The sequence below is a fragment of the Eurypyga helias genome, unplaced genomic scaffold (assembly GCF_000690775.1).
Source record: "Eurypyga helias isolate BGI_N326 unplaced genomic scaffold, ASM69077v1 scaffold14111, whole genome shotgun sequence".
In the NCBI taxonomy this organism is placed as follows: domain Eukaryota; kingdom Metazoa; phylum Chordata; class Aves; order Eurypygiformes; family Eurypygidae; genus Eurypyga; species Eurypyga helias.
The window spans coordinates 4,826-18,246 of record NW_010232841.1 but is presented as its reverse complement, the minus strand read 5'-3'; the positions used below and the strand labels follow the sequence as shown (position 1 = coordinate 18,246).

Here is a 13,421-nt window from a genome sequence, read left to right as displayed (position 1 = left end):
CGGCCCAGTGACATGTGTCACACCACAGCTCTCAGGCCCCCCCAGCAAGTGCTCAGACATTCCATTATTTGGGAAATCACTGGTAAAGCATATTCATGTAAAACCTATCCAAATCCCTGCTCCTTACAGACTGAGAGCATTCTGGGGAAGAGGGTAACTGAGAGGGGACAAGAAAAACTGTAAGGACTGAATATCACTAAGGTCATAAAATTAGATCCAATATTTAATCACCTTTCCAATAATTCTTTCATTTTTTGGAGAAGTATTTCTGGCAAATTTCTACATTTCTTCACAATGAACAGGAGACGATGGAAGATTTCATCTAGACAAAAGTTTAAGTTTGAATTTAAAAATTAAGTTTTACACAGTGGAAAAAAACAAAATCAGAACAGTGTTATTTTTGTCTTAAAGCTTTTTTTTTAAAAAAAAAAAGTTAAAAAAAAGATCTACCGACTTCATTATTTGGAAATACAATCTATCATAAAGTAAATATTTTAAATATTTAATATTAAACAATAGTAAAGATCACTTTGTGTAAATGAAATGAGCAACATCAGGGGTTTTTATAAACCCTCTCTCAATACCACTAGGACCTGGGTAGCTGCTGTTCAGGACTAACAGTGCACAGCATATTTGGTGTAGTGTGGATGTTTTTTTGGTAGAGTATACCTATTTATTGTCATAGCAGAAGCAGCAGTTAGCTGGCATTTCATGGAGCAGTCTCCCACGAATAATCCTGAGGCAAGAGCAACTCCACCATCAGATGAGACACTGGGAGGAGGCGCAGCTGGGCACCCTGAAGACCTGCGGGTAAGCTGAGTTTCCGCACTTGAGACCTTCTTGTAGGTTTGTCTTTTCCATCAGAAGCCTTGCCATTTACAAATGCTTCTTCTTTTTTATTGCCTCTGCCCTGACAGCCAAGCTCCTGGCACAGATGGTCAGGACCACGATGAGGACTCCAACCAGGAACGTAACCAAAGGCCAGAGGAAGCAGTGCAAGAGGACACTCTCATCATGGGTGCGTTTCAGCATCACGTCATCTGGCCTATGAAGAGGGGGAACAAAAGAGGGAGAAAATATAAATCAACTCGACACCCTCAGTTCATTGTAAGTGGAAAGCATCTGCCATGGAAACTACATAGGTGGTTTGTTTGCAACAGTGTTAGAAAAGGATGGAGTGGGCCGTTTCATTCACTTCTTTCATTTGCCCGTCTACCAGCAGCACTCATGGCAGGCCACGAGGGCTTTCCAATTGCAGTGTTTACAGGCTAACAAGTTCATTCAGATTAAAAAAAAAAAAATTAAAAAACATTAGTACTTTAGGTCTTCCATGGGTTGCGGTCATCACAAACAGCCATGAGAGATACACTACCACATTATGGATTGAAAAACAACTCCAGTGAAAACATAATCCAAGGCAGAAGTTATATGTATCTTCCTCAAATGGCATCAGACACTGTGCTATGAGCTTAAAGTGCCCTTAGCTTTGAGCCCTGATGTGTCCATGGGGCTACATGGAGGCTCCTGACAAACCTGGCTGTGATTTGGGTTTGGATGGAGAGCCAGTCCCTGCCCTCAGCCCTGGACTGCTGGTGGCCCAGGCTAGACCAGCTGCACCGGCAAGCAGGGCTCTGCACAGAACCTCCTCCCAGGAGGACTCCTGCCTGGCCCCAGGGTGCCAGGGGCTCCCGACTCAGCTCCTGCCCAGCAGAGGCTCCTTCAGCAATGACCTGCCATTTGGGACTGCAAACACCAGCTGCTCAGTGGGCTTGAGTATGGTCCTACAGGGACACTTTGGGAAGCCTCCCCTGAAGATCTGAACCCCTATGCCCCTGCCAACCGCACCTAACACAAGTCACGGTTGGTCTGTGATGGATGTATGCATTTTCAAAGGGAAACAAAGGGAGGAGGAGAACAGCAAGGAAGAAGCATCTCGATGATTGGAAATTCAGCCGTGCCATAGGTCTGAAAGTTCAGGTGTCCATCTGCCTTTTCCAAGTCTGGGAAACCGGTTGGGAAATCTGATGGCAGGTTTTCCTCAGCTCTGGCACTTTCTGCTCTCCCTGTATTTTAAGCGTTATTAAATCAGTCTCGCGGCATTTTGCGCTTCACTGCCGCTTTCCCGTTGAGAGCCAGAGACACTCAGTCTGCTGGAAAACTGTCTGCAAAGGAAGGAAACAGAACTCTCTCTAATTAGGAAAATACATACTGTCTTGACTCATACTGGTCCTCACACTGAACACTCCCATCCCACGTTCCTTCATCAACCCAATGCTCCTTGGAGCAACAAACCTCACAGCCTAAAATCCTGTCAACCCAGGCTCATCCAGCTGGGTCCAGGGAATTAAGCTCTCCTAACTCGGTGGTACATGGGAACAGATACCTGCACAGTGACTGTGCTGTTCCTCCCCAGCGGCTCTGTCCTGATCAGAAAGCAGCACCAAGAAAACATTCCCTCTAGGGGAAACAAGAAGAAACTTTTTCCTTCAACAAGAAGTTAATTAATGGAGATGCCTGTAAACCTACAGGCTTTTATCAATCCTTAAGGAGTCAGTGGATCTAGACCACCAGGCTACACCTGATCAGTGATTTAATTGAACCCGCATTTGCATCTGGTGGTTTCTCTCTCCCAAAACTGCTGTGTGGAGGTTCATCTGCACTGTGCCATCCTGCCAAGTCCCCAAGGCCGGCACTGCCTGCCTCTCTCTATCTGTGTAGTCAGGAGCAGAATAAGACTCTGGTTATGAACAGCCCAGCTATATAACAGTTGAAACGTGGCAACATAAAAAATGATCAAAAGAAATCCAGGTGTATTCAACAGTGGAACATGCGAAGTCTGCTCAACCAAAATCCTCCAGACACATAATGAGGCACATGTGGAGACCATAAATTGAATAAAATAATATTAACTTTATGGGTGCAAACACACCAGTCTATGCCATACAAATGACAGTGCCTAAACAGAAAAATCCTTTCACAGGAGGTATAGTACTGCTTCCCTTCTATTTACTCTATCATCATTTGTGATTAACAGAGTGCTAATTGGCAAGGATGCCATAAGTAGGCAGCATTCAGTCCTCACAGCTCTAAGCTTACAAGTGACATTGGTTTTTTAAGTATTTTTATAAAGCAGACACTAATCAAAGAGTTAAAAAACAAGGGGCAAGCAAGTAAATAGAAGATTTAATTCAGCTGAAGAAAAGAAACTGTGATCGGGGAGAGCAAGATATCCTTTTGACTGAATCTTAGATATTTTGGAAAATACCTGTACCAAAGGTAGCAGCAATGGATGCCAAACATTCATTATAGGTGCGACTGTTAACTCCAGCAACCTTGTAATTTAAAAGAGTTTCCCTTTTGGAAAAGAGTCAAAGACTTACAGAGGCCTTTAATGAAGGCTCAGAATGGTGTTTGGGTTCAGATGGATATTATTGCTATTCTTAGCTATAGCAAGAGTCCCTGTGCAATTCCTACATGGGAGAAGGTGTGCAGCAATTCACTGCCAACTGCTCACAGCGTCTCTTCAGACAATGCACCAAGTCGTGACTGGGTCCCCCAGAAATACATCATTAAATTACCATAGACATTAAATTCCCTTTTCAAGTAAAGAGGAGGGAGAAGCATTCCTGGAGGGTGAGCCGGTGCATGGGGGAGCTCAGGGACCCTCCAGAATGTAGCCTCTCCTTCCTGACTCTTGGTGCCAAAACATGGTGGGACAAACCTCAGCCTTGTGCCTACTTGGTTTAATCTGCACGTTATTCTGGAAGAACTAACGTACTTTCAGCTGCTCTTTATCTTATATCAGATTAACTTTCCAGTGCAGATAAGCACTGTTGGACCCCAGAAGTGAATGAGAAATGCAAATAACAGACAGGACTGCTGGCAAATAGACCACAAGCTCCTGGATGGCAAAGTCCCAGTTATCTGCCTGTAACAGCCCATGGAAGCTTATCAAGATCAACTTTGGCAGTGTAGAATCATAGAATCATGGAACGGTTTGGGTTGGAAGGGACCTTAAAGATCATCTAGTTCTTCACATTCATATGATTCCTTACTTGTCCCATCAGGACCAGTTCCTCTTCCCTGCATCTGCTGACCCACACAGAGCTGTGTCAGTGTGTAGGGGAGAGCACTGGTGAGCCCTGGGGTGGTGGGAGGAGGGAGCAGAGGACAGGAGCCAGGGCTCAGCGGTTCCCAGTTGAGGAGCCCTTCCCTGCAGATCCATCACTGGAACTGGCAGCTGTTATGGAAAGTGCTCTGGAAAATAGCTTAGGGGGTCCCACTGAGACTCAGCTTTTACAGCAGAGGTAAATACCTGAAGAGTTCTTATTGAAAAAGAAAATGTTTGCTGTTTGCCTTTGAAAGATAACACCTTTTACCTCTGCTTTTTGGTGCTGAGATAGCAAACAACAGCTTCCAAAGCAAGGAGGGAAAATCAGCCCTGCTGTACCCTCATGACGTGCTGCACAGACCCCGAGCTCACCAACCTGCTGCCGTCTAGACTGGTGCTAGCAGGGAGCCGATGCGGCCAAGCTGGCCAACGACCCCCGAGAAGGAGCATCCAGGCAGAGGAAGACACCCCAGACCAGGAAAACCACTCCAGAGGCACATGGGTTATGCTGGACTTTCAAGTCCATGGTGGGAGCAGCCTGAGGAGCGGGGACTGGGCAGCCAGGCATCCATACTCTGCCGCAGTTTTTTTTCCGTGGCCCTGCAGGAGATGCACAGAGGTAACCACGGGGACTTGGGGGTGGCCCCATATGCTGCACCCTGCGAACAAGGTAACTGGGCTCATGTCCAGGCTTTTGCTTGCTCCTTGGAAAGAGGAGCAGGGAGGCACAAGGCAGGTGGCTTACAAGCTGGACTTGCAAGTCCCAGCTCAGCAGCCAGGGACTGGCAGGGTGGGCAGTGTGAGTGAGGGCTTGGGAGGCTGCCTGGATAAAAACCTGAAGAATAAACCCATTTGCATTTGTTTTCAGGTGAGCTGTGCTAGGCTAAAAAACATAGGTATTTCATGTGAGATCTGTAAGGTCCAACACAAGACTGGCAAAAAATCAGGAGACAGAGGGAGTTAGAATCAGAACTAATCAGAAGAATTAAATATAGCAAATTCATTAGTGATTAATTAACGTTAGCCTACAGAGACTGGATTTAATTTCTTTCAGGCTGTTTGTTATTCTCACTTGATGGCATCAGTTTAAGGCAAGAGCAATCCTCCACCTCCTGAGGAAAGGGATTCTCAGGCAGAGCAGAACGGCCACTGCCACCCAGCAAGGCTCCAAAGGATCTGGTGAGCTGTGCAGAGCAGCTATCCTCTGACATCTGAGTCCGCAGAGTGTTTGGGGACACCCCTGGGACAACTCCTAAGTGATCCCACAACAAACCCTGAGGGATAAGGAACAAAATCTGCCTGTAGAAAATACCCAGAGCAGCAGCCAGGACCACAGAAGCCCCCCTTGGCCCGCAGGGCACAGCCGAGCTGCTGGACCACTCACTGCAGCATCCTGCTTGGGGCTAAGCAGGTTACTGGGCTGCTGCATCAAACCTCCTCGGGGATCAGTAAGAGCTGGATCCGTCCTGGTACAAAAACCTTTGGCTTTTGCTCCAAGGCTTACATGGTGATTAATACAACAGAGCTGCCCCACGTGTTTTTGAATCAGAAATATGCACACAGAGATGCTTGTCTCGCCAAGCACAGACGGGGAGTGTCACCAAGAGAGCAAAGCCACTGGCAGTGAGCCGTGAGGTTTATGCGGCCTGTCACAGCTATTTCTGAGCCCTGAGATAATCACGACGGCTGCGCTGTGAGATGAGAAGAGCCAGAGCTGGGCTGTGTCAAGGGGCCAGGCCCCCAGCACGGTGCTACACCATGATGGAGATGATCATGAGTTCAGAAACCAGGCACCCCACAGGGACTTCAAGAGAACGAGCCTTTGGGTGGTTATCACCACTCCTGTAAAACAGGAACACACAGCAGCAGGAAAACACTGCGGCCACCTGGGAATGCTAGATACATGGCAAAGGAGCAGAAAAATTTAGCTGAAATCTCTGGATTCCACCACTAAAACAGTAACTCTTATCAATAGCAGAAGCAAGAAAAGAAGGAACCTGGAAAGGAGCCACAGGGCTGCTGCGGGAACTACAGAGGGCAGCAGGGCTGGGCAGAGAAAACAAGAGCATGGCAGCAGGGGAAAGGGAAAAAGACATATTGAACAGGCATGCAGCAAAGAGAAGAGAAGAGAGAGGACTGTACTTCCACAGCAAAGAACCTTCAGGAATAAAAATAAATAGCTATCAGGACACCCAAAACACAGCAGCATAACTGTTTTGGTTCTTCATAGCAAGGTCAGCATGTACCAAAACTGCAGTTTTAACTTTTCCTTTCTACTTTTGTAGTGGTGACCTGCCTGTTCCCAGAGTCTGAAGGCTTGTTGTTTGGACTGGAAACAGAAAGGGAAGGTGCCCCCATCCCTAGGAGAAACCCCCTCATAACAAGGATGCAGCAAGGAATCAGCATCACTCATAGCAAGGACTCAGCATCACTCCCCTGGTGCTGAGACAGCGATGTTGAACCCAAAGGAGGCATGTCATGCCTGGAAATGTGTTTCTTTTCCCTATGAAAATCAGCAGATAGAATTAAAATATTGTGTTATCCCTGCAAGCACAGTGCATTTGATAATCCCATCTTTGCTCCGTGACTTCCATATAACCCTTCATTTCAAAGATGTTGACTGGTGTGGTTGCACGTATTCCCCCTTCAGCTCAGTTATGGATCATCTCTTGTTTCTAGTGATGCTGCCATTCTTCTCACCCATAAATACCTCTCGAGAGGATGCACCCAAATTCCTAACACCAGTTATCAGTGCACAAAACAGTGGCAGGGGCAAGAGAGAGACCTGTTGGGACAAAAGAGGGGGAAAAAACTGAATACTTTCAAGCCCTTTCCAGGCATCGAGACCTGGTTCTGCTGCAAGCAGTGATGGCCACCGTGCAACACCACCAGCACTGCCCAGCAGCAGCCCCAGGGTGAACGAGTGCACAAAAAAAAAAAAAAAAAATTCTTAAAAAAGTCTCTACCTTAACTCTAAAAACCACAACTTTCCCTTTTCTGATCAGACAAGGAGGGAGGAATTTTGTTTTCATAGCTAAAAGGTGAGACCAGTACTTATTTTTAGCAGGACTTTGAGCTCAGGACTGGAGCCTCATGGGGTTCTGACCAGGGGTAACTGGATTAGCTGCTGCATTATGCAACATAACCCTGTCAGATGCTGCCAAGCAGTTCAGACACTGGGTAGAGCAGATCTCCATCAGAGCCTTCAGAGCAGTTACTGTACATCAAGGGAAGAATTGCAGTGCAGGGGTTACCAAAAAGTCATATAGGACCACAAATTTACAGCCACATAATTATTAAAGTCATCATTTATGTACCACACCGTGCAGTTTATGTGACGCAGTAAAAGCTGACAGAGGCCGGAGCACGGGACAGGGAACCGTTACAAATATTTTTTTATATTCAAACAATCTGGATTTGAAGATGTTTGCAATCTGCATACACTTATTTTGCCCACAATTATTCACATCCTTCACTGTGACAAGCACTCATCAGTATTCTTTTCCCCCTGTTACTGCAAGACGCAGAGATCATCAGCTGGATGGCTGCACACAAGGGCAGTGCTACGTCTTACTAACAGTGAAGTCCTTCCCCTCTCAGGCCCAACCACTGTTCCACAGGGGACACAGTGAAAGAAAGGATAGGAAACAGCAATAACATCTTCTGACTGGAGGGAATTAATTTAGAAAACTTTGTGAAGTACCAGAGTAAACTGAGATTTCTGTTGCACCATTGATGAATGAGCACCCTTGGCTTCCAGACAATTATTCCCAGACAAATGGTCTGCAAGGTACCCCAACACCATGCAGATGGTTGCTAATGACTAGACAGTGTTTTCTCTTCAAACTTCAGGTACATGCATGTACAGCATCCCACAGCAAACAGAGAAGTATAGAACATGGCTGGCTCATCTGCTGCACCGCAGCAGAGGAACCAGGGAGTGTTCTTGCTGTACGGGATGAACCCAGAGCTAAAAAGCAGTAATACCACATGAATGAGCCACTGATAAGACATGACTTGATATATGTTGCTCTACCTATCTCTGCATGGCATGAGACTGAGGGGTCTGAGCTGATGGAGGTCTTGGTTTCTCTCTTTTTGTTCTTTTTGATGCCAACAAGACCTGGAACATGAAGAAATAAAGTGATAGGGTCTCCTCCATCCCACCCACTCCTGCAGGCCTCCGACTTTAGACCATGTGGCTGTGACCCTTGTTTGCATGTGGTCACTACTTCCTGGGACACTCAGAGTGAGATCCATGAACACTGAAGCTCAGTGGCTTCTCAAACCTTTGGCAGCAGCCTGAGAACTTTATCTGCATTTGTCGCTTATTTTCTGCTCTGAAACACTAGGGGTTGGTTTCTGCTGGGCAGGGCTCCCTACGGAGCAGACTGTTATCACGCCAACAGGCAGGCACCTTTGCCAGAGGTCCTGAAAAGTGGCTTTCTCACGCTGCCTGCACAACCTGGCCCAAAGCTAGCCAGAGAGGAGTGGGACAGTAATGGTAAGTGCCTGCAGGGGCAAAGCAAAACCTTTCTTTTCAGTAAAGCGCTGAGCTCCACGCTAAGCTGCTCTTGGTTCCCTGCGATAAATGTCAGACAGGTGGCTGTGCTGAGCCTCTCCAGTTATATTAACAGAGAATGACTGAAATTGCCAAGCCTGCCTCTCACCCCGTTTGTATAACTTCAAACTCTACAAATGGATCACTTTCTTCTTCTTTTCAAAGCATCCTGTTGAAATGTGCCGCACCAAATGGGAGGGAGGTGTTACCTAACAGTGCGCTCTGCATGCAGCAACAGTGCTGAGTGATGCTAAATAAAGTTTCCTGAAGAGGAGACAACATTCATTTGTTGCCTATATATTTACCTAGAAATTTATTCTGCCATTTAAAAAAGAGAGAGTATTAATATTGCAAATACTACTGTCTCTAAGGAACCTACCTCTATATTCTGTATGTTTTATGCAGACTGACACAGAAGAATTGGTCCATCTACACAGTTAAATAATACTGACAAAAAATGTGTACACTTCTATTTTGAAGTGAACAGATTTTTCCCTCAGTTTGTTTTTTTACTGCTTCACGAGCTGTTTAGTCATCATAGCTCTAAAAGTATACCCAAGCAAGCACATTCCTAGTCAGCAAAACTTATCTCTCAAAGCTCATTCCTATCTCCAGGAGAAAATAGATGGTGCACACATTTCAGCTTAGACTATCTTCAAGTATCTCTGGCAGCGAGCCTCTCCTGCTGTATAGAAATTGCTGTATGATCAGCAAAAGGCAGCATTTCAGGGCAGCCGTGGCATTCGGCAAGAACATTTAACAGTATAGGATGTAGCAACTATAAGGAAAAAATCTTGCCCAAGTGCTGCACAATTCCTCAGTGCCAGCCAATGGAAATGGCAGACCCTAGGCAGCATGCAGCCTTAGAAAATTTTGCCTTTGCTTCACCTACAGATGTGGTGTGAGAACCAGCTCACCTGGCTCCAGACACCTACCACCTAGGCATCTGCACCTGAGCAGGTCACCCTAAGCTCCATTACAGGAGAGAAATAAACATCCCTGGGCATCCGATCTAGATTAGGCATCTATTTTGGGGTAAGATTAAAGGTTTCTATTTCTCTCCACTGACCATAAAAGCTATCTTCCACAGCATCTTGTCCACACCAGCTCAGATGAATCCTAGCCATGGTGCCTCCTGCAGAAGATCCCGTGTTTCTGATCATCCTGCTCACTCAGGCTGTGGCTGCTGCAGGTCCCAAGTCTCAGGAATGCAGGGAACAGGCAGCGCCCGCCTGCCCGACAAATCCAGAATCATCACTCAGCTCCTGGTTAGCAGCCCACGGCATTGGCATCTGTGGACCAAAGCAGCTCCCAAGAAGGTCCCTGCCAGGTCTGATGTCACTGCACAGCGTGTTCTAACTTTTAACCCCTGCATGCTGTAGGCAGTGCTTTTTTCTCCACTTTAAGAAAAAAAAAGTTTGTAGCAACTTTGTTTTGCTACAAAACATTGGCGGTTTTCCTTTGCAAAGAGTTAACCAGGGACAACAGACCTGGGCACGTTGGAGATCTATGGTCTCTCCAGGGAGAGGACAACAATCATAGCCAACCTAGGACAAACCTGAAGCCCCCAAGGCACTCAGCAGGCCACCCACAGGAGAGCCTCTCTGTGTCTGCCACCCTGCTCCACCTCCCCGGTTGCTCCAAGGTCCTACCCCACACTGGCATCCATTTTCCTCCTGTGTGTCTTAATAAACATAAATATCTGATGCCAACACTCACACACTGACCCCTGAATTGCACCATCAAGCACCAAGCCATTCCCAACTAGGTCTTCCTCATCTTAACTTCCAAGAGCTGGTGGGGTAGGACCAACTTGCTCCTTTAGTCTCTGATGTGGCTAATATTTATTTGAGTGCTTAACTTAGCTATCAAGTACAGTCTCCCCAGCTCTTTCAAAATTACTCATGCTCATCAAACTAAGCAAGTGTCATGTGACTCCAGAAGTGTAGTCTAAACGCCATAAAACACAGATCTGGACATCTTAAATATTCTTTTCCTGCCTAAAAATATTCTTTCCTCCCTGCCTATCATCCCAATCATTGCTGTTCTCCCAAGTCCTCTCAGTGAGCCTGCACACTGCAGTAACAGTCACTTGCTGCCACCACACCACCTTTTAGTTCCCAGCACATGATCATCATCAGAAGACAACGGGCAAAAGCACTCCCTCCTCTTCCCATTTACTGAAGGAAGGAAACTACATATCGCCCTCACACACATGTAAGTCACGTCAACATCGGTAGTAAAAGTAAAAATTGAAGTGAAGAGGAGATGCTTTAAGTTACCACTTTCCACTCTATAAGCATGTATGAAAACTGGCAGGTCTGTGAACGTTTATTACATGTATCAGATTCATTAATTCTCCTTGAACACAATTTCTGAGCTGGTTTGTACTATTTGTTGGTCTCCTCTGTTCTTCCAGCCCCTCACAAACACAATAGCATTTCTCTCCCATGGCGGGAAGGAATATTAATATCCACGCCAGAAATTTGCAATCTGCACGTTAAAAGCCAAGATGCTTTTTGACATAAAATGACATGATTTAAGGAAAACTTTCCTCCGCGTTTTATATTTTTACTTCAAGAAGTAAAAAAGTTTTTCCACTTTCTATGTAGCTTTTCCTCAATAGGGTTGTCATGCCAAGTTCTGCACTAAACCCTGTGTGCTAAACCACATCACTATATGGGGGGGGTGTATATAGATCTGCATGCATTTATATATGTTTTCAAACAGAACCAATGGACAGCTGTTAAACAGACACATAAGTACTTCTGCCTATGCAGATGTAGATTACTCACCTCAAGTGTTGGTTAAAATAGCACGTGAATGGTTGCGAACCCACTTTCTCTTTCCAGTATTTCTGCTTGTACGTGACATTCTCAGAGTTCTCCTGATCGTCTCTCGCGCAGGGAGGGATATACGAACACTGCCAACACACGTTGCAAAACAGAGTTACTTCTGCACTCAAGAACACAGGGCATCTTCTTCCTCATAATACCAGTGTGACTGAAATGGCCAAAGGACAGTAAGTACAAGCTCCAAAGAAACATAAAAGTTAGCTGAACCTTACTTCAATGCTAGTTATTCCCTGCAGATAGCGGAAAAGAACACGTCAGCATTCAGAAACAAAATAAAGGCTTCATCATGTTTTGCTCCATTATCAAACCAGCCTGCATGTAACACCTCGGGTTTTCACACGATTAATGTACAAATGATTGTTTCATTTTGACGTATTCTTAACCAGCTCCATGGATTGGATTTGAATTACTTCTTATTTTCAGTGAGGCACGTAATCACGAGTTTTGTTTACCACCATGCTAATAAATAACCAAAATATTCTCACAAGCTTTCCCAGAAGACACAATATCTGATACCTGGCCAGTACCCACTGGCAAAAGACAGGTGTTCTTCCGCCCATACAACACAAGGGAAACAAGCACAGAAAGTTCAGCAGAAAGGTTCAGCATCTGCATCTACAATATGGAAGTCAACAAGAGCTGGGCGTGCAGCTGAGCTATCTGCAGATCTCACCCCCAGACATCTGCTTCAAACCCCAAAGAGATCAAGGGAAGTTCCTCCTTCAGCTCAGTGCACTTGGGTCTGGGCTTTCAGAGACTCGGCTCCGGGTCGCACACAGCCCATGGGTCTCACTTCCAAATCTTGTCTTCAACACAGCACCCCTCCCTCCCAGGAACAGGAGTTAAACAAGGAAAAGCAAATAGTCCACAAAATCAAATGTTGGCAGAATCAAGATCTCAGGATTCAAGCAAAATCCCTCCTATTGTTACCAGGCATCCATACGGGAGCTCAAAAAGCTCCATTTTGGTGTTTGTTTTTTTTTTTCCTGAAATGCTTATTCCTCATGGCTGATCCTACTCCTGTCCTCTGCTATGGAAACACGACTACTCCTCTGCCAGCCAAACCTTCCCGGGATCCTTTGGAGATCTTTCACCTCACCCAGATATCATCTGAAACTTTCATAAAGTTCACAGCCTGATGAACCATTGTTTATCACCATCCTGAGTTTCAGGCTTAGAAACAATTGCAGAGTTTTCTTTTTCCAAGACATGTCCATCTGAATTGATAAGCAGCAAACCATAACAGTCTCCAAGGGCAGACCTGTCACAGCGGAATTCACATTTTTTTTATATCGGTCCCCATGCTTCAAGCCCAATATGAAGCTATTAAGAAGAGGGGCTTTCAGGGTTGGGATTTTGCTTGATTTGAAAGAATAAAGGGGTCCACAGAAAGCTTCCCCAATTAACATGCCCCTTTCTTTCCATGCCAAGGCAAGACAGTGTATGGGAGTACCACCACTGCCTACAGGAGGAATGTGTGGAAGCTGCGGACAACAGTGAAGACTCTCTCCCTAACTGAAAATTCACACCACTCTCTGCACAAATAATCCCAACAGCAGCTGGCAGAAAACACACTGGATTCATTTCCATCTCTTCCTCTTTATCTTCATGTGAAAAACACAAAGGAGACACCCAGGGTCTTGCCCATAAATCATTGGGAGCTCATTGTTTGAGCCTGTCGAGGTGTAGCAGTCTTGAAAATACGAGCGGTCCCTGCCCAAGGCAAAATCATCATCATATGAATCCCCAGGGTCACCCTGAAGCATCTCACCAGCCTGATGGAGGCCTCGATCCATGGTGAACACCCAAGGTCCAACTGCAACATGGACTTATCACCTGCTGCAGGAGCTTGTTTGCCTCCCCAGGATGACAGCACAGTTCCCACTAACCTGGC

The 13,421-nt window shown here is 45.9% G+C and overlaps 1 protein-coding gene across 1 annotated transcript; it reads right to left on the bottom strand.

Moving 5' to 3' along the window:
* Positions 1–876: 876 nt before the first annotated feature.
* Positions 877–12,674, bottom strand: KCNMB4 (potassium large conductance calcium-activated channel, subfamily M, beta member 4). The gene is made up of 3 exons (XM_010161534.1): positions 12,627–12,674; positions 11,468–11,595; positions 877–1,045 (listed from the first exon to the last, which is right to left on the bottom strand). Exons 1-3 carry the CDS (start codon positions 12,672–12,674, stop codon positions 877–879), a joined length of 345 nt encoding a protein of 114 aa, XP_010159836.1.
* Positions 12,675–13,421: the final 747 nt, after the last annotated feature.